Source organism: Carcharodon carcharias, chromosome 20 (assembly GCF_017639515.1).
Source record: "Carcharodon carcharias isolate sCarCar2 chromosome 20, sCarCar2.pri, whole genome shotgun sequence".
NCBI lineage: Eukaryota > Metazoa > Chordata > Chondrichthyes > Lamniformes > Lamnidae > Carcharodon > Carcharodon carcharias.
In genome coordinates, this window is record NC_054486.1 from 63,311,161 (window position 1) to 63,339,024 (window position 27,864).

The 27,864-nt window shown below is 39.7% G+C and overlaps 1 protein-coding gene across 1 annotated transcript; it reads right to left on the minus strand.

Moving 5' to 3' along the window:
• Nucleotides 1-188: 188 nt before the first annotated feature.
• Nucleotides 189-26,201, minus strand: cgrrf1 (cell growth regulator with ring finger domain 1). The gene is made up of 6 exons (XM_041215013.1): nucleotides 26,002-26,201; nucleotides 25,770-25,909; nucleotides 17,194-17,371; nucleotides 15,815-15,962; nucleotides 13,375-13,482; nucleotides 189-683 (listed from the first exon to the last, which is right to left on the minus strand). The coding sequence occupies exons 1-6, from the start codon at nucleotides 26,103-26,105 to the stop codon at nucleotides 288-290; spliced, it is 1,074 nt and encodes a 357-aa protein (XP_041070947.1). The 5' UTR covers nucleotides 26,106-26,201; the 3' UTR covers nucleotides 189-287.
• Nucleotides 26,202-27,864: the final 1,663 nt, after the last annotated feature.

Sequence of the window (27,864 nt, forward strand, 5' to 3'; positions counted from 1 at the left end):
AAAAAAAGTTCTAATTTATTTAGATTAAGCAGTATAGATGTTTTTGCACTACTGGAATAGTTTAAACTATTGACCTACTAGTTAATATAATTAATTTGTTTCTCCCCTCACACAAGAAAACATGCTGTCTCCGTTTTAAACTAGTTAGAATGCCAATAATGCCTCAAGTGACTTGCATAACTTCATTACAGAATATCTTATTTAATTCCTTCATCAAGACTTTATAACTCTAAATTGCACATAGCTCATATCATAGAAGCTACATTTTCTGAGTTTATTTCTTTCCATTAAAGATTAAGGCCTTCATTTACACCATTGTGAATGTTTTCCTCATCAAGGTCTTCCCAGATATCTTCAAGTATCTGATTATCAGTGCCAAGTTTAAATGCATCAACTTCTTCCTCTGTTCGTACTAGGGCAAAAGATTCTTTAACAAACTCTCTGCACATGGGGCATTGCTTGAAGTAATTCACACAACAGTCACATAAACAGGCATGTCTGCAGGGCAGCAGAACCCAGTTCACAGCAGCATTTTGGCAAACAACACAATCCTTGCTGCTTTCTTTTTGCGAGCCAAGCTCCTCTTCTGTGGTGCCAAATTTCTCCAGGAGCTTTTTGGCCAGGCCAGTTTCTGAAGTCAGTTGTGGAGATAAACTGGTTTCATCAACAGATATAAAAAGTCTCTGGGTAATAAAAATTAGAAAGTTTAAATTTCATTCAAAAGAGGGTACATATTGTTTTGTCATTTGTCATTAAACCTAACCAGTAGATTTGTTAAATAGCCAGAGCCATATCAGAGAAGTTGCAAGGGATCTTCTGAAGAACTTCATATACAGTCATGATTGTTTTGTAAGTAAATGTAGGACACCTAAAGAACTCACTGGTCTTCTTCAATACTCCCATTGGATCTTATATGCACAACTGAACAGGCAGATATTACCTTAACTGAAAGATGCCACCTTTAGCAATGCAGTACTCCCTCAATATTGCAACGAAGATTGGTATTGTATCTGCTGTGTCACAAATGATTCAACACAACATAATAATAAACAGTGATATCAACTTTGTGTGTGTAATAAAATGACAGTATTTGTAATGTAATATCTTGAATTTATTGGCACTTTGATAGAACTTCCAGCTTACTGTTTATATTCGGAAGGAATTCAGCAGGAGGAACGCATAGGAGGGAAAAAAAAAAAAGAAGAGATCAAGAACTCTTCTTCTAAACTGAGAAATATCATTGGGAAATATTGAGATACAGGAAGACAAATATGAAGTTAGCTGAACAACAGTGCTAATTTATACGCTATTCAATGAAAGCAAAGCATTTCAATGCTTTTACAGGGTGAAGCAGAAAGATGGGTACGAAGTAGAAAAATTAATTTTGCATGGGGGAGTAAAGGAAAAATTTTAAAAGATTCTAGGAGGCTTTCAAAGCAGGCTACAAATGGAAAGGGGAAAAAAAAGTAAGCACGCCAGAGAGCAAGGGTTTTATCTGTTAAATGCAACCGTGCCTAGGTTGAAATAGAATGGTGAAGCAATCATGCATAATGCCACAATAGGAATTTGCCTGCAGATCTTCACACCATCGAGCTCCAAATCTTTGCTTAATCACCATGGATGCCAAAAATCTCCTCACTGACAAAAGAGAAAGTATCACCAGGCTGCTGTCATTTATATCTTAGAAACTGGTTCACAGCAACACTAGCAAATTCAAGAGAGTAAATCACCCATCCACCTTCTATTGTGCCCTGGCTGGGAAGGCTACGAAGGTCAGAAAAAATAATTTGAAAAGCATAGCATTCATAATCAGATTTTATCCTTATATATAACTGATAAACAGCCATTTAAACAAAATAAACAATATGAGTAAGCCCACTCAGGGGCTCCAACTAATTTATCAAGTAACTTAACAGTATCTAAGTTGGTCTTATAACACTGATGAATTATTTAATCTTTCTTTGAAACATGTTTAAAATGGGTCTACATGGAGTTTTGCCAAATGGCTCACCAACTAAAGGCCAAATCATACAGACAACCAAGATCTCTGTTCCAATCCTGATCTGTCGTGATTTATCTCAGCTGGAGCAGCAGTATAATTGGCCTTATAAAACCATAGTTGTTTACAACATAAGCTATTTTGTCTATCATGTCTGTTATAGCTCTTAAGTACACCAACCAAAACTAATTCCACAATCCTACACACTCCTCAGTTCCATATTATTATGCTTCAAATGTTCATCCAGTGTTCCCCAACCAGAAGAGGGTGGTGTGGAACCAGGAATTCTTTTACATAGGCTTTACAGCACAGAATTTGGCCCAATGAGCCCATGCTGGTGTTCATGCTCCACTTGAGCCTTCTCCCATCTTTCCTTATCTAAATCTATCAACTATTTCTTTCTCCCTCACATGCTTGGCTAGCTTCCCCTTAAACACATCTATACTATTCACTTCAACCACTCCCTGTGGTAGCGAGTTCCACATTCTTACCACTCTTTGGGTGAAGAAGTTTCTTCTGAATTTCCTATTGGATTTCTTATGACTATCTTATATTGATAGTCTCTAATATTGCTCTGCCTCACAAAAGTAAACATTCTCTCTGTATGCATTCTGTCAAAACCTTTCATAACTTTAAAGACCTCTATTCAGTCACCTCTCAGCCCTCTTTTCTCAAGAGAAAAGAAGCCTGTCAATCTTTTCCTGACATGTGAATCCACCGGTATCATCCTCCTAAATCTTCTCTGAACCCTCTCTAGTGCGCCATATCCTTGATATAATATAGTGACCAGAACTGCATGCAATACTTTTAAGTGTGGTCTAACCAAGGTTCAAAACAGGTTTAACATAACTTCCCTACTTTTTAATTCTATCCCTCTAGAAAGAAATCCTAGTGCTTGGTTCAATTTTTAAAAAATGGCCTTGCTAATCTGTGCCGAAACTTTTAATGATTGATGTACTTGTATTCCAAGATCCCCTTGCTCTTCTACTCCACCTCAGCTCACAATTTCCAAGTAATGTGACCTCCTGATTATTTCTCCCAAAATGTACTCTCTCACATTTATCTGTGTTGAAATTAATTTGCCAATTATTTGCCCATTCTGCAAGATCAACTCCTCCTGTAATCTGTTGCAGTCTTCCTCTATCCCTATCCCCCAACTTGGTGTCATCTGCAAATTTAGAAAGTGTTTTTTTAATCCAAAGTCCAAATCGTTAATGTAAATTGCGAACAGTAGTAGTTCCAACACTGATCCATGTGGAACACTACTTCCCACCATCTGACACTCTGAATAACAGCCCTTTACTCCCACTCTCACCTTTCTGTCTTGAAGCCAGATAGCAATTCATTCTGCCGCTTGTCCCGACTCCACATTCTGACCTTATTCATTACTCTATTATTATGGGGCACCTCATCCTGATCAGGAAACTCTTGTAAGATGACGATGCTATGCTAATTGCCCACATGGCAACTCAATTACAAAGGCTGATGGACTCTCTCTCTCATACTTGTAACTTGTTCTCCCTGACTATAAGGGTTAAGAAAACCGTGGTTTTGGAACAAGATGTTGTATCTCTATCCCTGATCACAGTAACACTCTACTAGAAGTAGCTAACAAATTCTGCTAACTTGTGTTCATAGTTACAGGCAATCTGCCTCTTGATGCAGAACTCAGTACACGCATAGGGAAAGAAGTTGCCACCTTTGGCTGACTCGTGAAATGCAAATGGAATAACACCAAGCTCACCCTTAGGATCAAGCTGACCCTTAGGATCAAGCTGATGGTTTATAAGGCCTGTGTTCTCAGCACCTTGCTGTATGGCTGAGAAACATGGGCTACTTACAGCTACCAGGAAATGAAGTTCAATAATTTCCATCCCTGCTGTCTGTGGCACATTATAGGTATATCCTGGTAGGGCAAAATCACAAATGCAGCAGTCCTCTCAAAGGCAGAGCTCCCAAGTATGTTAGCAGTAATCAAGCAAATGTGGCTTTGGTGGATTGAGCACATCCACAGGATGGAAGACGGTCACATACCCAAGAATCTTCTGCATGGTGAGGTGGCCGGAGCCAGATGACCAGTGGCGCTCCCAAGGTTCCGCTTCAAGGATGCTTGTAAGCATAACATGAAGACCCTAAACGTTGACGATCGTTCCTGGGAGTCACTAGCTGGTGACAGCTCCTGCAGGCTGGTTTGCACCGCCACCACGCCCAGTGGCTACAGCAGCTAGGCAACAGGCTCCAATGCCAAAAACAACAACCCACATCACTTGGCAATTTCATGCGTGACACTGGTGGCAGAACCTGCCTCTCAAGGATTGGCCTTCACAGCCACCAGCAGAGATGCACCAAATGAAGACACCTCACTTAATTGGATTGTCTTCTGCATGTCCATCATCTCTTGTTGATGGAAAGATGCCAACATATGGGGCACCTTATCACAGACCTTTGAAAGTCCACTTCCATTGCACTTCTAATGCACTTCCATTGTCTACTCTCTCTGCCACCTCAAAAAATTTAATAAGGTTGTTCAAGCAAGATTTTCCCTTTTGAATTCCATACTGACTATTCATTATTATATTTGTTATGTTTCTAGATGTTCTTCTATTCTCTCCTTCAGTAGGGATTCTATTATTCGCCATAGCACTGATGTTAAACTGAATGGTCGAAAATTCTCTGGACATGTTTTGGCCTCTTTCTTAAATATAGCTACCCACCAGTCCTTCTGGCACTACACCTTTTTCTAACAAAATTATTAAATATGTGTAAGAAATGCCTCTGATATCTCTTCCTGGGATTGTTTTAGAATACAGTATGTAATCCATCCGGACCAAGGGCTTTCTCCTCAGAGCTTGTTTAGTTTACTCAATACATTCCTTTTTTTATTATAAATACACTTCTCATTCAATGTCATATCCAATGTTCTGTCTCCCAGATAAATACTGAACCAAAATTATTTAATATTTCTGCCATTTCTCCATCAATACTTGTGGTCTTATTCTATCTATCCCTTAATGGTTCTATTTTCATCAAAACCTTCCATTTTTTATTGCTACTTTTGTAAAATATTTTACACTTTTGTTTTATGTTCCTTAATAATTTCATAGTTCCTCATTGCCTTCCTAAATGTTTTTTTTTTAAAACTTCTCTCCTTATCTCTTCGTACTCTCTCTTATCACGCACTCCTTTGCTATATACATACTTAATGTTCCCCTCTTTCTTTACTCTCAATTGTTCCCTCATGTCTTTATTCATCCATGGAATCCCTCTAGTGTTTATTTGTTCTTTCCTTTTAGTGGAATATAATTTTCCTGCACTCTGTTGAACACTATTAAATGCTTCCTGTTTTTGTTCTACAACGTTGTTTGCCAATATTGTTGCCATTTTATTTTCCAAAGTTCTATTCTCAGCCCCTCAAAATGAACTTTTCTCCAATCTGTGAACCTGGTTTTCATCATACTTATGTCCTTCTCTATCATCTTAAAACATATTATATTATGGTCACTATTGCCTCAATGTTCCCTACTTTCACTTATATGCTCTGATTTATTCTCCATTACTAGATCCAATAGAGAATTGTCCCCTATTGGACTTTTAAATATTGGGTTAGGAGTCCTATACACATAGTAGGAACTCCACTTCCTCATCCCCTTTACCTACCTCTTCTGAGCAATTAATATCAGGGTAGTTCAAATCCCCATAATTCTTTGTTTTTACTCAATTCCCAGTTATTTCTGCATATCTCTCCTTCCACTATTAATTGCTCTCTAGACTACACCTAGTATTAGTAGTGTGTTTGGTCCTTTATTACTTTTATCTGTGTCAATATGGATTCTATTTTTGTCTTGTTGAAAGCTGCATCCTTTTGTTCTGCAGCCATTGTTATCCCTAATAAGTACAGCTACTCTATCTATATTGTTTTCCCTCTATATGTTCCAAATACATTATACCCCGCAATGTTTAATTCCCAGTCCTGATTTTCCTGTAGCCATGTCTCAGTAACCCTTATGTTTGGTTCCTCCCACCTCACGATTGCTTCCAGCTCCTCCATTTTAATATGCACACTGCATTTCTGTACAGACATTTTAATTAATTTTAATAGGACTTCCTCTAACTTTATGTTTAACCATCCTTTTAAAGCCCTGTTCTATAACTATTTATTCCCTCGCCATCAATGTTCCCCTTTACTTTATTCTTTCCTAAGCTCTCCTGCTCTGTTTCATTTACATTTAGGCTGCTTGCATTTCTTTTACATCCTTCCCCCCTCTTACTAGTTTAAAGCCTTTGCCACTTCCCTACTTACCCTTTCCGCTAGGCTGTGTCCCAGAACCGATGCCAGTCACTTATGAAAAGGAACCCTTCTTTCCCACACCAGCCCTTTAATCATGTGTTAACTCTACTGATCTCTCTGCTCCTATGCCAATTTACACATGGCTTGGGTAATATCCTGAAATTATTACCTTTAAGGTCCTGCTTTCAAATTTAGAGCCTAAATCCTTAAGGTCTTTTAGAGGGCCTCCTCCCTCCGTCGTTTGCTCCAACATGGACCACGATGACTGGATTTACCCCCTCTCTTTCTAAGTACTTCTCCAGTTACCGAGAGATATCCCATATCCTAGCACTGGGTAGGCAACAGATCCTTTGGGATTCTCCTTCTAGGCTGCAAAAGATGCTACCTATCCCCCTAATTATAAAATCTCCTATAAATACTACATTTCTATCCTGATTTTCCCTAGCCTCTGAGCTGGGGTGCCTTGGTTTGCTTTGTGGCTGTTCTCCCTGCAGTATTTCTCTTTCTTCTCATAGATAGTGAATACATCATACTTGATGGACAGGACCAGTGTCTGCAGGACTACCTTCTCAACTCCCAAATCCCTCCTAACTGGATCCCCATCAGTCACACCCTTCCTTTTCTGAGCCTGTTTTCCCCTGGGCTGTGACTATATTATGGAAAAAAGTGTCCAGAAATTCTTCCCTCCCCATTTAGTGACAGAGTCTCTCCAAATTGCACTGCAGCTCAATGACTCTGAGCTGGAGAGATTCGAGATGACGACATCTCCTGCAGATGTGCTTGCTTGGGGCAGTCTCGACATCACATTCTGCAACCCAGTCACGTGGCCTGCTCTGCCATTTCTTAGATTAGCCTTATTTAATTAAAGTTGTTAAATAATGGTGATTTGTAGTTCTATCAAGTAGTCCAACTATTTAAGCTATAAATTTACAGTATTTATACTTTCCTGGTCCTAGTTTAAAACTATTACCATAGTTTAGAGAAAAGAAAAGGAACTGTAAAACTCACCAGCACATTCCCTACCTCCTTACTTAATTAATGCCTCTGGACTTCAGCTCTCAGGACTCCTGTTCCCCCACTTAGACCATTCCTTGTTTTGCAGAAGGCCAGAACAACACCTCTTCTCTCACTGTAATGAATTCCCCCAGTTAAGAAAATACTCTGTCAAAATGGTATCCTGTCAAACTGGACTTCATGATACCTACTTTGTGCATAAGCAAAAAGACCCCTATATTTATATTAGCAGAAATTTCAAAGACCTGAGTCAGTCCCCGGTTTCCAGTTCTACCTTGACACCTAATCAATGAACTATACAGATGCCACAAGCAAGCAACTTGTTTACCACTGACTAAGACTGAAAGAAATTACAAGCTAAGGATTTATGATGTACACAGGCCTACTTGTATGCCAAACAGTGGAAGAAGCAGGCAATAGATAGAGCTCAGCAATCCTACAACCAACGGATCTGATAAAAGCTCTGCAGTCTGCCACATCCAGCCCTGAATGGTGGTGGACAATTAAACAATTAACAGGAGGAAGTGGCTCTGCAAATATCCCCATCCTCAATGATGGGGCAGCCCAGCACATCAGTGCAAAAGACAAGGTTGAAGCATTTGCAGCATCTTCAGCCAAAAGTGAAATATTCTATTGAGAAAGAAAGGCACTACAAGAAGGACACACCATTCTAGGCTAACTAAGGAAATTAAGGATGGCAGGAAATTGAAAGAAAAGATGTACAATGCTACAAAGATTAGTGGTAGGCCAGAAGATTGGGATCATTTTTAGAAACCAGCAAAGAATGGCTGAAAAAAAATACAGGCAGGTACAGAAAGTAATTAGGAAGGCAAGTGGAATGTTGGCCTTTGTTGCAAGGGAGATAGAGTATAAAAGTAGGAAGTCTTGCTACAACTGTATAGGGCATTGATGAGACCACACCTGGGGTACTGTGTACAGTTTTGGTCTCCATACTTAAGGAAGCATATTTTTTGCTTTGGAGGCAATTCAGAGAAGGTTCATTAGACTGATTCTTGGGTTGAGGGTATTGTCTTATGTGGAAAGGTTGAACAGGTTGGGCCCATGTTTATTGGAGTTTTGAAAAATGAAAGCTGATCTTACTGAAACGCAAGATCCTGAGGGGACTTGATAGGGTAGATACTGAGAAAATGTTTCCTCTCATGAGTCTATAACTAGAGGACGTAGTTTAAAGATAGGGGGGTCTCCCATTTAAGATGGAGATGAAGAGGAATTTCTTCTCTCAAAGAGTCATTAGTGTTTGAAATTCTCTCACCAGGTGGTGAGCAGTGGAGGCTGGGTCATTGAATATATTCAGGACTGAGTTAGATAGATTTTTGACTGAGATGGGAGTCAAGGGTTATGGGGGGCAGGCAAGAAAGTGGTGTAAAGGCCACAATCAGATCAGCCATGATCCACTGAGTAGGTAGAGCAGGCTCAATGGGCCTTCTATTCTTATGATCCATATCTATCACAAAAGAAAATGGTTGGTTGTTGTAGGCCAATCATCTCAGTTCCAGGATACGGCTGCAAGAGTTCCTCAGGGTAGTGTCTTAGGCCCAACCATTTTCAGCTGCTTCATTAATGACCTTCCCTCCATCATAAGTTCAGAAATGAGGAAGTTCGCTGATGATTACACAATTGTTCATTACCTCAGATAATGAATGCTCAGATATTGAAGGAATCCATATACATTCAGGCTGGCAAGTGATATTCGGCCATATGTGCCAGGCAATGACTAACTCCAATAAGAGAGAATCTAACCATTTCCTCCTGACATTCAATGGCATTACCATTGTGGGATCCTCCATTATTAACATTCTGTGGTTACCATTAACCAGAAACTGAACTAGACCAGCCATGTAAATGCTGTGGCAAGAGTAGGTAAGAGGCTAGGGATTCTGAGGCAACCAACTCACTTCACTTCCTTCTCCCCAGTGCCTGTCCACCATCTACAAGGCACAAGTCATGAGTGTATTGGAATATCTCTACTGGCCTTGCTGAGTGCAGCTCCAACAACACATAAGCTCAATATCATCCAGGACAGAGCAGCCTGATTGCTCAGCAGCCCATTCACCAACCTAAACATTACTCCCTCCACCACCAATGCACAGTGGCAGTGTAAACCATGTACAAGATAACCACAGTAACTTGCCAAGGGACATTCAACAGCACCTTCCAAATCTGTGGCCTCTACCACCTAGAATAAGGACAGCAGATACATGGAAACACTGCCACCTATAAGTTCCCCTCTAAGCAATTCTTGCACTAGGACACCCAGACATCTCTGCATCTCTCAGCATTTAGATAATATGCTTTTTAAAAAATTCTTCCTGCCTCACATTTTCCCACATTATACTCCATTTGCCAAGTTTTTGCCCACTCACCTAACCCATCTATATCCTTGCGTAGCCTCATGTCCTCTTCACACTTTCCTTCCTATCATTGTGTCATCAGCAAATGCAGCAACCATACCTTCGGTCCCTTCATCCAAATCATTGATATAAAGAATTGAGGTCCCAGCGCTGTTCCCCACATCAGACCACTCATCACATCCTGCCAACCAAAAAATGACCCATTTATGCCTACTCTCTGTTTCCTATTAGATAGACAATCTTCTGTCCATGCCAATATGTCACCCCTTACACCATGAGCTTTCATTTTCCACAATCACCTTTGATGAGGCACCTTATGAAATGCCTTCTGAAAATTTAAGAACAGTACATCCACTGGATATCGACAGTACCTGGTTACTTCTTCGAAGACCACCAATAAATTGGTTTAGTAAACTGATTTCTCTTTCACAAAACTATGTTGACTCTGCCTGATTATCTTGAATTTATCTAAGTGCCCTGTTATAACATCTTTAATAACAGTTTCTAACATTTTCTCTGTGACAGATGTTAAGCTAGCTGGCCTATAAATTTCCTGCTTTTTCTCTCCCTCCCTTCTTGAATAAAGGAGTTACATTGACTATTTTCCAATTTAATGGAACCTTCCCTGAATCTGGGGAGTTTTAGAAAATCAAAACCAACGCATCAACTATCTCACTAGGCACTTCTTTTAAGACACTAGGATGAAATTCATCAGGACCCAGGGACCACAAATTATTGGAAACTACGGGTTGACAAGTACCGCTTCCCTGGCGATTGTAATTTTCTTGAGTTCCTCCCTCCCTTCCAATTCCTAGCTTATAGCCATTTCGGGGATGTTACTTGTATCCTCTACAATGAAGACCAATGCAAAATGCCTGTCCAATTCATTTGCCATTTCCTTATTTTCCATTACTAACTCCACAGACTCGCTTTCTATTGTATAATGCTCACTTCGTTAACTCTTTCCTTTTTTAAATATCTATAGAAACTCTTTCTATCTGTCTTTATATTTCTACCTAGCTTTCTCTCTCACTCCAACTTTTCCCTCCTTATCAATCTTTTAGTCATTCTTTATTGTTTTTTATATTCTGTTTAATCTTCTGACCTGCCACACACCTTTGTGCAATTATATGTGTGCGCAATTATAAGTGTGTTCTTTAAGTTTGATATTATCTTTAACTTTATTAGTTAACCACAGATGGTGGCTCCTCCCCTTGGAATTTTTCTTTCTCGTTGGAATGTATCTATCCTGTATATTCTGAAATATCCCCTTAAGCATCTGTTATTGCATCTCTATTGACCTATTCCTTAACCTATATTGCTAGTTCACTTTTGCTAGCTTTATTATCATGTCCTCATAATTGCCCTTATTCAAGTTTAAATTACTAGCCTTAGACCCACTCTTCCCTCCCTCAAATTGAACATGAAATTCAACCATATTATGAACACTGCTATGTAGGGGCGCCTTCCCCAAGGTCATTAATTAATGCTATCTCATTGCACAATACCAGGTCTAGTATATCCTGCTCCCTGGTTGGTTCCGGATCTAAGAAATTATCCAGAAACATTCTAAGAATTTGTCATTTATGCTTCCTTTGCCCTACTGATTATTCCTGCCTATACGTAGATTAAAATCCCCCATGATAATCACTATACCTTTATGATAAGCTCCAACTTAATTCCCCATCCTACCGTGTGATTACTGTTAGGGGGCCTGTATACCACTCCCACAAATGACCCTCCCTTTATCATTCCTCATCTCTACCCAAACCGCTTCTATGTCCTGGTTTCCTGAATTTAGGTTATTCCTGTCTATTGTGCTAACATAGTCTTTAATTAATAGAACCACCCCTCTACCTTTTCCTAACTTCCTATCCTTCCTAAAAGTCACATACCCTTCAACATTCAGGTTCTAATCTATGCCACCCTGCAGCCCTGTCTCCATAATGGCTATTAGATCGTACTTATTAATATCTATCTGCACTATCAGTTCATCTGTTTTGTTTCGAAAGCTGTGTGCATTCAGATACAGAGCCTTTAGTTTTGTTCTTTTATTATTTTTGTAACCTCTAGCCTTATCTGTTGATTTACTCTTAGGCATGTACTCTCTGTCCTGGTCTGTTTATCATTTCCCACATCAACACCTTCCTCTCTTTGCTTGTCTCTACTCTTTGGTAATACAGATCTGCCCACATTTGATCCATTGCCCCCATTATTTAGTTTAAAACCCTCCCTACTTCCCCAGTTATGTAGTTCACAAGAACACTGGTCCCAGCAAGGTTCAGGTGTAGACCATTCCAATGGTACAGCCCTCACTTTCTTCAGTACAGGTGCCAGTGCCCCACAAACCAGAACCCACTTCTCCCACACCAGTCTTTGAGCCACGTATTCATCTTTCTAATTTTATGTGCCCTATGGCAATTTGCAAGTGGCTCAGGTAATAATCCAGAGAATATAACCTTTAAGGCTCTGCTTTTTAATTCAGTGCCTAGCTCCTCATACTCTCTATGCAGAATCACTTTCCCAGTTCTAGCTTTGCCTTTGGTACCTACATGGACTCTCCCTGTCCCACTGCAAGTTCCCCTCCAGCCCTAAGCAGATGTCCCGAACTCTGGAACGGGGCAGGCAACACAGCCATCTGGGCTCTCGCTCTTTGCTGCAGAGAACAGTGTAAATCCCCCTTACTATGTTGTCCCCTACTACCACTACATTCTTCTTTGCTCCACCAACTTGAATGGCTTCTTGTACACTTGTGGTATGGTCAGTTAGCTCATTCATCTTGCAGCCCCACTCATCCAAACAAGCTGAGAGAACCTCAAACATACTGGACAATTGCAGAGGCTGACAGTCCTGCACTCCTGCCCTCTGGGTCCCCTTACCTGCCTCACTTGCAGTCGCACCCTCCTGTCCCTGATCATTGACCAAACCATAAGATCCTATCCTCAGTGGTGTAACTGCCTCCTGGTAATAGCATCCAGGTAACTTTTCCCTTCCCTGATGTGTCAAGAGTCTGCAGCTCTGCCTACAGCTCAATTGGCTGTAGCTCCTTGAGCCGCAAGCACTTACTGCAGCACTGTGGGCGTACTTACACCACATGGACTGCAGAAGTTCATGGTGGCTCACCAACACCTTCTCATGGGTGATGGGCAACAAATGTTGGCCTGCCCAACGATGTTCACAGCCCATGAAAGATTTTTTTAAAGCTCTGTAGAGCTGAACTTTGTACTATTTACTTTGAAAATTTGATAGCAGGCCACATAAGGATATAATAGAAAAGGCTTAGTTAAACAGGTAGTCTTAAAGCATCCCTGGAGAAGGACTTGAACCCACAACCTTCTGACTCAGATGAGAGCGTTTCCTACTGAGCTGCAGCTGAGCCAAATTTTTTTAGTCAGTAACTTCTTCCAGTTTGGGAATTGAACTCTGGTCTCCCATGTGACAGGCAGGGATATTAACCACTATACTAAGGATCTGCATATTCCTAATTGCTATTTCAGCTGATTCCCAAACATGCCTTCTCCATAGTCAAATAGCTTAATAACAATCTCGCAGGAAACAGCATCGAGAAAAAGATGAAAAAAAAGCTACTTATTATTATGCATGCAAGCCATGTCTTTTTTAAGCACTTGTATTACTCAATGAAAAATTAGAATACACAGCTGGTTCAATTCTCCTGTAGTCACTACAATGGATAAACCTACCTTAAGGTCATATATGTGACCTTGGGAGGTCAGCAAGTACTGGTACAAGATTCGACAGCTGAGTCTGTATTTCTCATCAGGAACATGAATTACTGTTACCATAGAAACCTGGAGATACAGAAGTCATAAACATTGTGAAATTTAATGATTATGTTTATACACAGCAACAAAGAGAACTAAATATTGTCATGAAGATGTGCTTTGTGCCAAATAATGATTTTAATCCAACGTCTGGCCCAATTTTCATTACTGTACATTCCACATTCCAACACAATTGAAATGGAGATGGCATGTCTGCAAAAATCTAAACACAATGAACTCAGAGGAATGTGATTGAACCATATTTCCTATTCCATTAGCACAATGTCCAGATACTCAACTGGGTGGAGACAAACGATCAAATCTCTTGGACAATGGGACCCTGTCGAAGAGGGAATTCCCAGGCCTGACCTAATCAAGTTACAACTGGAATACACGATCATGTTTGACTAGCGGGTGGTCACATGACAAGCCAATCCTTTGTAGGTTTTCAACACGTTTTCTCAACAGAACTGAGGACAAGCAGCTGAGAAGCTAAACAAGATCCTTCCTCCCTTTCTCTCAACCAACTTGCAAGCTTTTGGTCAAATCTGCTATTGTTTGACTCTCTCAACATGTGCCGATGACAGAGATTTTAAAGAAAGAACTCAACTCCACAGCGGTATCTCCAAAAGAACAGATAATCCATCAGCAGTTTTAAATCTCTTCAATGCTGAAAGCAGTAAGACCACTGGATTCAGTCTAAAGCGAGCTGAGTCACCCAACTATAGTCTGTGAATTCCTTTTGTGGACTCCAATTTGGCCAGTCTATCCTTCCCCACTGTGTGTGTGTGTGTGTGTGTGTGTGTGTGTGTGTGTGTGTGTGTGTGTGTGTGTGTGTGTGTGTGTGTGTGTGTGCATGTTTGTGCGCACAATTTATTTTACTTACATCAGCTTAAATATAATAAAGCTAACCTCTCTTTGTTAAACTCAAGGAAATCTATCCTATTTGTTCTTTCAGAACAGTGCATAAACAGGTAGCTACTCACTGAATTGGCAAATATACCCTTTTCAAATAAAAACTTGCTGCAGTCAAATGAGGAGAGGGCAAAGAGGGGAGGTCATTCGTCCCCTCACCCGGTTGTAACAATACTGGGGAGACCAAACGCAGATTGGGTGACTGCTTTGCGGAACACTTTCGGTCTGTCCGCAAGCATGACCCAGACTTTCCTGTCACTTGCCATTTCAACACACCATCCTGCTCTCATGCCTACATGTCTGTCCTTGGCATGTTGCAATGTTCCAGTGAAGCCCAACTCAAACTGGAGGAACTGCAGCTCATCTCCCGATTAGGCACTCTACAGCCTTCCGGACTTAACATTGAGTTCAACAACTTCAGGCCATGAACTCTCTCCTCCATCCCCAGCACTTTTTAAAAAAATGTATTTTTTTTTTATTTGCTTATTTTCATTCACCCATTGTTTTATCTTTTTTGTAATCCTTTTTCCCCAACCACTGCCCCCACCCCCCAACCCCCCTCCCCACAAAAGGGCCATCTGTCACTTATAGTATGTTGTTCTTTCAGAGTGCTGACCCTTGTTCTGCTATTAACACATCCTGCTTTTTAAAATTTATGCCACTATCAGCACCTTTTTTAGTCTTCACCGCTACCATTAACACTCCCTTTATCTTGTGCCTATGACACCTTTGTCAATCTCTCCTTAGCCCCATCTATCGCTGACCTTCTATCCTCCTTTACCTGCTCCGCCACCCCCCTTTAAACAGTATAAATTCTATCACATTTCTACTTCTCTTTGGCTTTGAAGAGTCGTGCTGACTTGAAACATTGAATCGGCATCTGTGGAAAGAGAAACAGTCAGATTTGCTGAGCATATCCCTTGACACATTGCTGTCTGCAGGGGAGGCAGGCAGTCAGTCAAAAAAAAAATTCGATTAGTATTTAACCCAATGCTTTTTTTTTAACACTAAGGGGAGACTGATGAATGGGGATCATGGCATAAAGCCTAAGCTGCTAAAACTTGAGAGAAGCTTGTCTAATGAGGCAAAGTGTCATGTGAAAGATCTAATCAAGAGGTAACAAGATCGTTTTGAGGTGGGGGGCTGGGGAGAGGGGTTGGTGAGGAGAGACATATGACAATGTGATTAAGGAAAGATGAGATCAGGCGAATATGGTGGAAAGATTAGTTAAAGATGAAGCAGCTGGTCAAGTGAACTTTTCGTGTTGGTATAAATTGGCTACTCAAAAATGTTCTGTAGAACCCTTACAATCACTGGAGAGTGGGGCTTCTTCTTGCATTCTCGTAATAAAGATCATTTGTTTGAACAAAACATCCAACTCTCGAGGCATTTTTGGGTACTGGGGCAAGGCCTCACCCTTCCAAACGCTTTCTAATGCACTTACAATTTCATAAATGTCCTGGTCTTCCTCTTCTGCTAATGTCAACAATGCAACTAGTGGATATTGTTTTCGAGGAAGATTCCCAAAATCTTTAACTGCTAAATATTTAGGCAGCTGAGAGAATTTTTCATCATCATTTTGTTTCTCAATACTAGTGCAATACGTCAAAGAAAATAATTCCTCAAATGTACTGCCGGTTCTCAAATTGTAATGTTACAAAACAAATTCTTAGTCTTTTGTTTCTCGATATTTTTTTTCTAAAGTGAACAGCTTGTTACAATCCCCTCTCAATCTTGGAGACTAAGGAAGTTTGTGACCCAAAGTACTATAGAGCTCATAAACTAACGTTAATTCCTTAATTGCATTAATTACTTCACAGCCAACAATATTCTGCAATTGTGTTGTATTCCATCTAGCGGTCCATCCAAAAAGTAAAACCCACAACAATGTCAGCCAAGACAGTTAAGCTGCGATTATCTCGTTGCAGAGCAAGTGTGCATAGGTCATTTGGAATTTACAAACATGTCAAATGATTAAGTTCCATGTATATTATTTGGGATTCTAGTAATCCAGTTTCCCAGTACTGTGAAAGCACAACAGCAGAGAACAACTGTTGTTACAGTTTGTTGAGCAAGTTGGTGGCATATTACAAGCTCTGTACCTTGATTTGCCATAAAATATGCTTATCATCATAGCAGTAATTTTTAACCAAATTGGAAATTACAGGTTAGTAAATACTTTTTAATGTCTTTTGATTTCCTAAATTGAAATAGCACATGCAGACTTTTCTAACTGATTTATATTTACGCTAAGTTTAGATCAGTAAATTAAGGTCCCATTCCTCTATCACTGCTATGCTTGCTGTCCTACATGGGCTCCTGGTCAAACAATGTCTTGATTTTAAAATTCCCATCCTTGTTTTCAAATCCCTCCATAGTCTTGCCCCCTCCCTATCCATGTAATCTCCTCCAGCCCTACAACCCTCCAAGATGTGTGCACTCCTCTAATTCTGGCCTCTTGCATATCCTGATTTTAATTGCACCATAAGAGGCAACTGCACCTTAATTTGCCTAGACGCCAAGCTCTGGAATACCTGCCCTAGATCAGCCTACCTCTCTACCTCACTTTCCTCCTTTGATACTCCTTAAAACCCACCTCTTTGATGAAGCTTTTGGTTATCTGATCCAATATCTCATGTGGCTTGGTGTCATAATTTGTTATATAATGCTCCATGAGGCACCTGGGGACATTTTATTACATTAAAGACACTTAAAAAATATATGTTGTTGTTTCTGCATGCCATCTTAAATTAATGTCATTGAAAACTCTGATAATTATACAGCAGACTCAGTGACTTGTTCATCAGAAATAAAAAAGGATACAGAAAATTCTCTTGATGGAGATATTCTCGATCTATCGCTTCTTCTAGATTCTGTGGCACCTTTATTCTGAAGCAGTAAACATGTTTTTGTAATCCTTCATGAAGTTTATGAACACTGCATCCCCAGTAGATAGTCAAAATACATTTCTCTGTGCAATGAGTTTTGAGGCTTATTCCACCTGCAAAGGCAATGCACAGTTGTTTTTCAGAGACAGAGAGTAAAGTATTCCCAGGACATAGACAAGCTCATTGAGAAGTACGCTAAAATAAAGTCACTGAAAATTTAACTTTTAAGACTTATAAAGTTAATATCTTACAAAAAGATCTGATTTGATTTTGTAATAGATATGATGGACCTTGTTCCTCTCTCCTATATCAGTGAAGGTGAAAAAGTTCTCATTATTCTTGGACATATTCTAACACTATTATGTCCAGTGCATTGCAGTCAGTAGATATGATAACATCGATCATAAGCAATTTGCAATTTCTTTTTAATATAAAAGAATTGGGAAAGTGCAGCACTATCTCTTTTAATATTTCTATTATACTTGTACATGTGCAGCAAGGAGCTGGCGTGCTGATAGCTTCTCAGTGAGATTAAAGAAAAGTGAGTCAAGTATTCAAGTTAGACAATGGGGAGGGAAATAAAAGAAAATGCCCAAAATTTAACGCATATAGAACACAAGCATGGCAGCCATGACCAGATGGGAAAGTACAAAATAACAGAGGAGCAGTCAGGTAAATTTCAAGAGATAGTGAAGTGAAAGGAAGCCCTGAGATGGAGAAAAATAAGATGCTTAGGCTGGCAATGTTAACAAAAATTAATGGATTAAGAGAAGCTTTTCATAAACCAAAATAAAGGCATTGCCAAAGCTCTGAAGACAAAGTAATGTTAAGTTAATTAAATTGTATTTCTGCTCTAATTATCTATTAATTATATAGTATATTTTAAATATAGGTGTGGTTTGGTCATGTAATAAATTTAAAGCAAAGTTTTGCAAGTATGAATCAGCAGTAACAGGAAGCAGTTAATTCGTAATATGATGTAAAAAAATCAATGTGAAAGAATTTTTTACAATCAATGTTTATAAACACATACAATCCTGCAAAATGTTAATAAAGGAATAAAAAGTTTATATTTCCAGGTTAAACTGTGAGCTCTATGTCGCAAGGTCTAAACATTTACTGTTAATGCCTCATTGTAAAGCATAGAATATTGATTGAAGCATGGGCCACATCCCTGTTACCTGTAAAAACAGGAGGTTTAATGCTGGCATGTAATATTTATTCTTCCAATGAGTAAAAAGTAAAAAGTATGAACAAGCTCTTTGACAAACTGTTAAACTTACTATTTTTAGAAGTGCAGAAACTGTGGTTGGAAAGTAATCATCTGACCAAATAACAAATAAGCAAATGTGCAACCAAGTTACCTCACATCTTCAAAAAATAGGTTATGAACACATAGGAGCTTCTGATAGCATTTTAACCCTTTCTACTACCCCCCCCACCCCCCATTTTCTCTCATCCTCACAGTAGATATGTGGTAAAGATGGATCTGTCCAGGCCAACTGATAGTTGATGATCACAATAGGTCAATGAAAAATCATCCTTATCAACTCTTTCATCTCATAAGCAACAAAACCAAGACCTGGAACTCAGCAAAGTATTGATTCTGCAGCATCGCTTGTTTTCTCCTGCCTCTCCCTCTTACTTTTCTCTCCTCTTTTCCTAAAGGGATGAGTCATGAAGAGTGGTAGTTCTTCTCTTACCAGCAGCCCATCCATTGCATTCTAATATCCAGTAGCCATTTTTCACATGTAAATCATGATTGTTGGCATACAATTAAATCTAGAAGTGATTCATCAATAATTCTGACCCTGTCCTCATCTGATATTCCTCCACTCCTGATGTTAGTTTTTAACCCAAAAAGACCAAAGTTAGCTGCTTTATTAACTTTTAAGATGATCTTGCACAAATGTTTTGTCCTTTCATCCCCTTTTAAATTATGAATTGTTAACCCAACCGTTCCTTGCCCAATATTGGAAGAACAATTATATTCTTTCCTAAATAACTTTACTGTGTTTTGATTTGTATTTATGACACATGCTGTGTTCAGGATTGCACCAATGTCTATGTTTATTACATTAGCAAGATTGAACTTGATCTTTAATGGTCAACTGCCAAGACAAAAGTCACAATTGACTTTCAGTTGTTTTTTAAGAGCCATCAAAATCCAATACCGTCATCAAAATCTTTTTAGCATTAGGATACAAGTGCAATATATGCATCTGGTTATATGTCTCAAAATTCAATAATCCTTTGTAACTGCTGCCACATAAGCTGACAGCATAATTGCTCAATTGGCAAACTAAATCATACTGCTGTGATGCACAATTTCATTCTGGTGGTGGGATCAGCTTTTTTATGCTCACCGAGATGAAAGAGATCAAAAGGAATTTCTACTCCCAGCAAAGTTAGATTTATGGTAATTCTTCTTCTGCATCATTCCAACAATGTACTTTAATCCAGAAATGGAAGAGGATCTTCACTGCTCAAGGATGGCACTTATTTTTGTTATCTATCCTTAGTCTCAGAGTCAAAATTGCAGGTAGTGCTGAATTTAGTTTTATGCTGTGGCCTCAAGAGCGCTAGGTATTTTGAAGACTTTCCAAACTCATTTCACTTCAGGAAACACAATCAGAAGGACATTGAATTCAAAACTGTAGAGAAATCATAGCTCAAGTCCAAAAGGATTTTTGCTTTGGACATAAATTCCATCTATAAATCATCTGCTCTGGTTGGGGAGAAGATACAAATTTACTTACCTCAGTTTTGAAGCCAAAAGGTTATTTACAGGGGAACTCTCTTGATGTTTTCCTCTTCTGTTTAACATCTCATTCTTCAGCCAGTTAACTTTAGCCGTGCTTGACTTAATTCAAAGCTATCATTTCTGAGGCCTCCTGAGTTTCATGCCCATGCTATTAGGAGAATTTTATTAAATATAAAGCTTAAGAAACTATTCTGAAAAAAATGTTGAACAACAAATTAGGCTATATAAGTTAAATAGGAGATTTAGCTTGGTCAACCATTGTTCTTTGGCACCTCCCCTCAAATCAGAGCAAGACAAACAATGACAGACAACTTATCACAGCTGAGACAGCTTTCAAATTGAAAGAAAAAGTGTACAAGTCTAGCAATAGGTCAGAAGATAGGACACAATTTAAAAACCAGCAAAGAATGACTAAAAAATGAGGGAGAAATTAGAGTATAAGAGAAAGGTAGCAAGAAATATAAAAACAGAGTTCCTAAAGTATCGGTCCTCCAGAGTAAGAGTCTAGGGAATTAATAATGGGAAATAAGGAAATGGTGGATATATTGAACAGATATTTTGTGTCTGTCTTCACTGTAGAAGACACAAATAACATGCCAGCAATACTTGTAAATCAAGAGGTGAAAGGCAGGGAGGAACTCAAAACAATTGTAAGAAACAGGTAAAGGGTATGAGAAAACTATTAGAACGAAAGGCTGACAAGTCTCCAGGACCAATGGACTTCATCCTATAGTCTTAAAAGAAGTGGCAGCGGAGATAGTAGATGTGTTGGTTGTAGTTTTCCAAATTCCCCAAATTCTGGAAAAGACCCAGAGTGCAAAATGCCAAAAGTAACTCCTCCATTCAAGAAATGAGGGAGACAGAGAGACAGAAAGCAGGAAACTACAGGCCAATTAGCCTAACGTCTGTCTTAAGGAAATTGCTAGAATACATTAAGGAGGTTATAGCAGGGCACTTAGGAAATCTTAATGCAATTAGGCAGATCAACATGGTTTTGTGAAAGGGAAATTACAATTGACTAATTTATTAGAGTTATTCGAGGAAGTAACAAGTAACATGGAGAAAGGGAAACCTGTAGACCTGGTGTACTTAGATTTCCAAAAGGCATTTGATAAGGTGCCATTAAAGTGACTACACAAAATAAGAGTTCATGGCGCAGGGCATAACATATTATCACGGATAGAGGATTGGTTAGCTAACAGGAAGCAGGCAGTGCAGGGAGTAGGGTTAAATGGCTCATTTTCAGGTTGGCAAGCTGTAAGCAGTGGAGTATCAAAGTGATCAGGGCTGCAGTCTGAACTATTTACAATCTATATAAATCATTTGGAAAAGGGACCAAATGTATGGTCGCTAAATTTGCTCATCACATAAAGTTAAGTAGGAAAGTAAGTTATGAAGAGGGCATAAGGTGTCTACAAAGGGATTTAGATAGATTAAGTGATTGGGAAAAGAATTGGCAGATTGAGTATAAGGGAAAATGTGAACTCGTCCACTTTGGCAGTAAGAAGAGAAAAGCAGCATATTATTTAAATAGTGATAGGTTGAGAAACTCTGAGGTACAGAGGGATGAATGGCCTGGCACATGAACCACAAAATGTCAGTAAGCAGGTACAGCAAGTGATTAGGAAGACAAATGGAATGTTGTTTTTATGGCAAGGGATTGGAATATAAAAGTAGGAAAGTTTTGCCACAATTGTACAGGGCATTGGTGAAATCACATCTGGATTATGATGTACAGTTTTGGTCTCCTTATTTGAGAAAGGATATCATTTTATTAGAAGCAATTTAGAGAAGGATCACTTGACTGATTCTTATGATGAAGGGGCTATCTTATGAGGAAAGATTGGACCTGTATCCATTGCAGTTTAAAAGAATGAGAGGTGATCTTATTGAAACATATAAGATCCTTAGGGGAACTGACAGGGTCAACGCTGAGAGGATGTTTCCCCTTGGAGAGATCAGCAATAGGGGACAGAGTTTAAAAAACAAAGGGTCTCCCATTTAAGACAAAAATGAGGAGAATTTTTTTCTTTCAGAGGGTCGTTGAGTTACAGAATTCTCTTCCCCAGAGAGCAGCGGAGGCAGGCTTACTGAATATTTTAAGGCTGAGTTAGATAGATTCTTGATTGACAAGGGAGTTAAAGGGTATAGGAAGTAGACAGGAAAGTAGAGTTGAGGCCCCAATCAAGATCAGCCATGATGTTATCAAATGGCAGATCAGGTTTGAGGGGCTAAGTGGCCTACTCCTGCTCCTAATTTGTATGTTTGCATACATGTACACCAATTTCATGGATAACCTGTAAACTTCCAACACTTTTATTTGCCTTTTATCATTTTGTAACTGATTAATGTATTCCTATTCAAGTTAAAGTATTTGGTAAATTTGCCTTGTTTGCAGTTTTTAGGGTCATATGGAAGCAGAAAAATCAGGTTGAGAGTTAAAAGCAATAGAAGATGGACAGTTAAAACCTGGCTGGATTAAAAGGAGTGATGCTCAGAAAGTAAGACATATCACCACCAATTACTTTCCCTCCAGATAATTGACAGTGAGGCAAATGTATTATGAGTAACTGACAGTTAAGCAGTAGTATTTTGAGAGAGAGGTTAGAATTTATATATGATACAAAGAGCAAGAAAAAGATAGCAAATGAGAGAGGGCAAGAGCACAAGAGAATGGAGTTTGTGGTGGGGCCAAGGACAACAACTTTGCTCTTCCCAATATTTAACTGCAGGAAACTGCAGCTCATCCAGGATTGGATGTCAGACAAGCCTTCTGACAACATCAAAGCAACGGAGAGATTGTGTGGTGACAGTGAGTAGAGCTGGATATTGTTAGTGTACAAGTGGAACACGACGGCTGATCTTTGGATGATGTTGAGAGGTAACACATAAAAGAGTAACAGGGAGCTGCCAAGCAAGACTCTAGAGGCAACAAAGCAGGAATAGAAGAAGCAGCAGAAGTCTCCCTGGCTATGACTGGATAGGTAAGAATGGAACTACGTGAGGGCATTTCCACTCACTGGACAACAGGAATAAGATGTTTAAGGAGGATGTTGTGGTCAACCTTGGCAAAGGCTGCAGAGAGGTCAATAAAATGAGGGAATGTGCACAATGGCCAAAGTAATGAGTACAATAAGCATACAAATAAATAAATGTAAGCTAAAAACATATTTTCTAAAGTAGATGAAAATATTATTTAAAGCGTGATTAAATAGAAACTAAGTCACAAAATATACAAGAAAAAGGCTGGAAAGTATACATGAGTTTGCCAAAACAGGTGAAATGTGTCACGGGAGCAAAGACTTTAGATATTAATAAAGCTAAGAAATGTTAAAAATTCTTCCAGTATCACAATAAAGAAATAGAAATGGAGTTAAAATGTGAATAAATATAGTAGTGAAATTAAAAGTTTAAACGTTACATTCATATTATCAGGATGTATTCACTAAATAGGGTAAACCAGGGCGATCCAAGAGTATAAGTCGTCCTGTGGTCCAAATAGTATGTATATCCTAGGGTGCCAAAGGAGATGAGAGAGGAAATTTCTAGGCATTGGCAATCATTGTAGAGGAATTGTTGAGCACTGACAGATTCTACAGACAAACAACTGTTCTATTATTTAAAAAGATCTGATCCACCTTTACAGGTCTACAATTGACTTTCAAATGAAGACTGGATATGGGAAGCCACGTTCAGTAGGAAGCCTCAGATCAGTTGGGTTTTCCGTAGATGCATTACCATTTGAGGACGATGCATCACCATGCTAAAAATTATCCAAGTGGCCTGCCACCTTGGACCAGAAATTGCTGTAATATCACATCTCACAGTGAACGATGTTAACTGCACTTTTTATCTCTGCTCAAATTTCACTATATTCGTACTGCAATTTGCTAGAATTTTGTAGTAATAATAGCACAGCAATGTCAATGGCACATCTGCGACTCCATGAATGATGTGCTCAATGATTTATCTCTTTAACCAATGAAAAAAGGAAGCAGAAAGGAACAGAGTGAATGACAGAGGGAAATAGGGTGATTTGGAATCAAATTAGACAGAAGGGAAAATAGACAGTGAAAGAGAGCAGATTGAGAGAGAGATACACAGAAAGAGACAGAAAGGAGAAATAAAAATGAAAACACAGCAAACAGAAGAATAGGTCATTGTAACCCAGTTGTGTTAGGGAATTCCTGTATTGGTTCATGAGCAGTTAATGAGTGAATAGTAGGGTAGGTATGCAACATGTACAAACATTTTTCACCCAAGAAATATAGAATCAGTAGTTCCAGGCTTTATCATGATCAGGAATCAGTGGAATTGTTTTCATATGAATGCAGGAATTGCTGGATGAAAAGAGATCAAGGTCCATATACTTTGCCTTCTAAATCTTTTATCAACCAATGATAACAGGTTTTAAATCAAATCACTTAAATGAAGGTTCTTAAAGGGGCACACAGTTATAAACTTAAACCAAAAAAAACTTTAAAGGCAACTTAAATCTCGGTTGTCATATGGTACAATATTAATGGAGCTGCTAGCAATCAATCTGTATCAATTAGTCTACAACAAATCAGGACATAAGGAAAGGACAACCCCAGTGGCGAAGAGCTTGGGAGACATAGGTTCAAAGTCACCTCTTCCCTCCCATGTTACACTTACCAAGTCATGTCTTAAATTACTCAGTGTACTGCAAAATTACTTCCTGAAAGAAGTCTACCTACTTTGCATGAGTATCAAGAGTTTTGCTAAACTACTCTTTTCCAACATGACAAAACTGGCACAAAAATGCTGCCAAGATAAATGAAAAGCTTTAAAATCACCTCTAGGAACAATTCACTACCTACTGCAGTGATATCCCATAGCTTAATTGTTCTTTTTCTGGGCCTCACAGGTTGAGAGTCATGTCAGGATCATAAATTGAGTCATTAACAGGATCCTTTGGGTCGGTAAATAGCAGCAGCAAGATTAATTCGCATTAACAAAAATCTAACAATTTTATATGTAATGAACTTCAATAGAGAATTTCATGGTATGATGGGATTTTTTTCCTGATTTTGTTGAAGCTATTGGCAGAGATCATCCAATAATTTGTGGGATATCAGAATTTATGTCACACTTCCTCCACCACAAATTGCTGGATCTTTTATGAACTAATAATGCATCCTCATTTTTCAGCAAATTTTGGACTACTTTTAGTGATGAGCTCAGGGCGTGATGATGCCAGCATTCTATCTCAGGTTTTATCTACACATTGCCCTATACAAATACTGGTTCCAGACTTTACATAGTATTTACAGTCTGAAGTTAAACAATGGCCATAATTCTAAGCACCGGGGATCAGAGCTAATCCCTTAAAGGGCTGGCTGAACAAACAGAACTATCTTCAAATTAAATAAAACTACGCCTAGCTGCTTTGCTGCACGACAGAAATATTTATCAAAAATGAAGGGAAACAACATGCAACAAGACAGATGTGTTGATAGGCGTTCAGGCCAATGATGAAGAACAATATTTGGAAACATTAGATAGCATGGTTTAATCAAAGCAATTCGGCTGGATGCCCCAAGAACAGGGAAGTGTTGTGAGCAGTGTTCACCGACAGGTTAAATATTGCTCAGAATAAACGGATGTTAATACCAGTTAGTTGTCGTTAAATATTTTGACGGCAGGGCAAGTGTCTGAACCATGTTTCTTGCAGTGTTACTTGTCGAGAAACAATTTTAACAAATATTTCCGGGACAATTGGTTACCTGTGACTGATGCAGTACCGGAGTTTATAATTTCCAGTGTGAATGGGTTTTTCACCTGCACCATGCGTTTCCTCTGCACCCTGGCGCTGGACTCGGTCTCCTCCGAATTGCGGATTATAACAGGAATGTCCCAAACAAACCTGGTTCAGAAAATAAAGTGACCGGTTCGTTACTGTCAGGACTCCGGGAGCAGCCACGACTTTCAGCCACAGTACCTCATTCCGACACTTACCATCCCAATATCACAGCGGTGGTCACAAAAAAGCACAGGAAGATGAGGCTTATGTAGAAGAGCGGCGAATATTCGTACAACATCACCAGGAAGACCGCAGCCATCAGCCTCCCAACGAACCCCCGCCGGATACGGGCAGCAGCAGCGACGGCAAGCGCAGAGCTACAAAAAAGCACCGCACCGCATTTCCTTCACCTCCACCGCTCGGCTGCATTTGAAACCCTCCAATGGTTCCAGTTCCCAAAGTTATACTTGTCTCCGCGCGGTTGCTTAGGACTCTGCAGCAAAAGGCCTCGGGCTCGGTTGCCTGCATTCTTGCCTCCCGGGCAGACTGTGGGATCAAACCCCCCGCTTCAGAACTGAAGCACAATCACAGAATAGTCACAAGCGCAGAAGGAGGCCATTTTTCATGCCCATACCTGCTCTCTGCGAGACCATTTTAGCCAATTCCACTCCCCCGCAGCCCGGCAATCTTTTCCTCTTCAGGCGCTTTTCCAATTCCGTTTTGAAAGCTGGGGGAGATGGTTTCTCAGGGAATGCAGCAAGAAAGTCCGTGGCACCACGAGTGGCTCAGCTGCACAGAGATGATAAAAAAAGCGTGGGAGATCAATAGTGATAGGGGATTCTATCATTAAAAAAAAGACAGGTGTTTCTGCAGCCGCAGGCGTGAAACCAGGGTGGTATGTTGCCTCCCCGGGGCCAGTGCCAAGGATGTCAGAGTGGCTGCAGGACATCTTGAAGGAGGACGATGAACAGCCAGAGATTGTGGTCCATATCGGGCCCAACAACATTGGTAAAAAGAGGGATGAGGTCCTGAAAGCAGAATATGGGGAACTGATATAAATTAAAAAGCAGGATCTCAAAGGTAGTAATCTCAGGATGACTCCCATTGCCACGAGCTAGCGAGATCAGGAATAGGAGAATAGACCCGATGAATACATGCCTGGGGAGATGATGTAGGAGAGAGGGATTTAGACTGAGGCATGGGACTGATTCTGGGGAAGATGGGGCCTGTACAAGCTGGACAGGTTGCAACCCACCAGGACCGGGACCAATATCCCTGCAAGGGTATTTGCTAGTACTGTGGGGGAGGGTTTAAACTAGATCGGCAGGGGGATGGGAACCTGAGATACAAAAGAGGGAAACAAAAATAGAAATGAAAGACAGAAAAGTAAAAAGCAAAAGTGGAAGGCAGAGGAAACGAGGGCTAACAGCAAATAGGGCCATTGTACAAAAAATGATGATGTGTAAAAATTTTAAAAGGTCTAAAGGCACTGTATCTGAATGCACGGAGCATTCACAATAAGGTAGATGAATTAACAACGCAAATAGGTGTAAATGGGTACGATATGATTGTGATTACAGAGACATGCCTGCAGGATGACCAAGGCTGTGGACTGAGTATCCAAGGTTACTTGATATTTAGGACAGACAGGCAAAAAGGAAAAGCAGTTGGCATGGCAGTGTTGGTAAAAGATGACATCAGTGCAATAGTGAGAAAGGATATTGGCTCAGAGAATCAGTCTGGATGGAGCTAAGAAGCAAAAAGTGGCAGAAAACATTAGTGGGAGATGTCTATCGGCCTCCAAACAGTAGTAATAAAGTAGGGGACGGCATTAAACAGGAAATTAGAGATGCATGTAACAAGGATGCTACAGTAATCATGGGGTGACTTTAATCTACATATAAACTGGACAAACCAAATGAGCAATTATACTGTGGCGGATGAATTCCTGGAGTCTGTACGAGATGGCTTTTTAGACCAGTATGACGAGGAACTGACTTGGGAACAGGCTATCCTAGATTTGGTATTGTGCAATAAGAAGGGTTTAATTAATAAACTTATTGTGCCTTTAGGGAACA

What these genes read in the sequence shown, in the direction of transcription:
- cgrrf1 (XM_041215013.1), bottom strand. Translation starts at nt 26,105, where the DNA reads ATGGCTGCGGTCTTCCTGGTGATGTTGTACGAATATTCGCCGCTCTTC. An exon ending in CTCCATCAAGAGAATTTTCT is followed by an intron (nt 15,963 to 17,193) that starts GTATCCTTTTTT and finishes GTATTGCACTAG; the next exon opens with TATTGAGAAACAAAATGATG. An exon ending in GTCACATATATGACCTTAAG is followed by an intron (nt 684 to 13,374) that starts GTAGGTTTATCC and finishes TTTATTACCCAG; the next exon opens with AGACTTTTTATATCTGTTGA.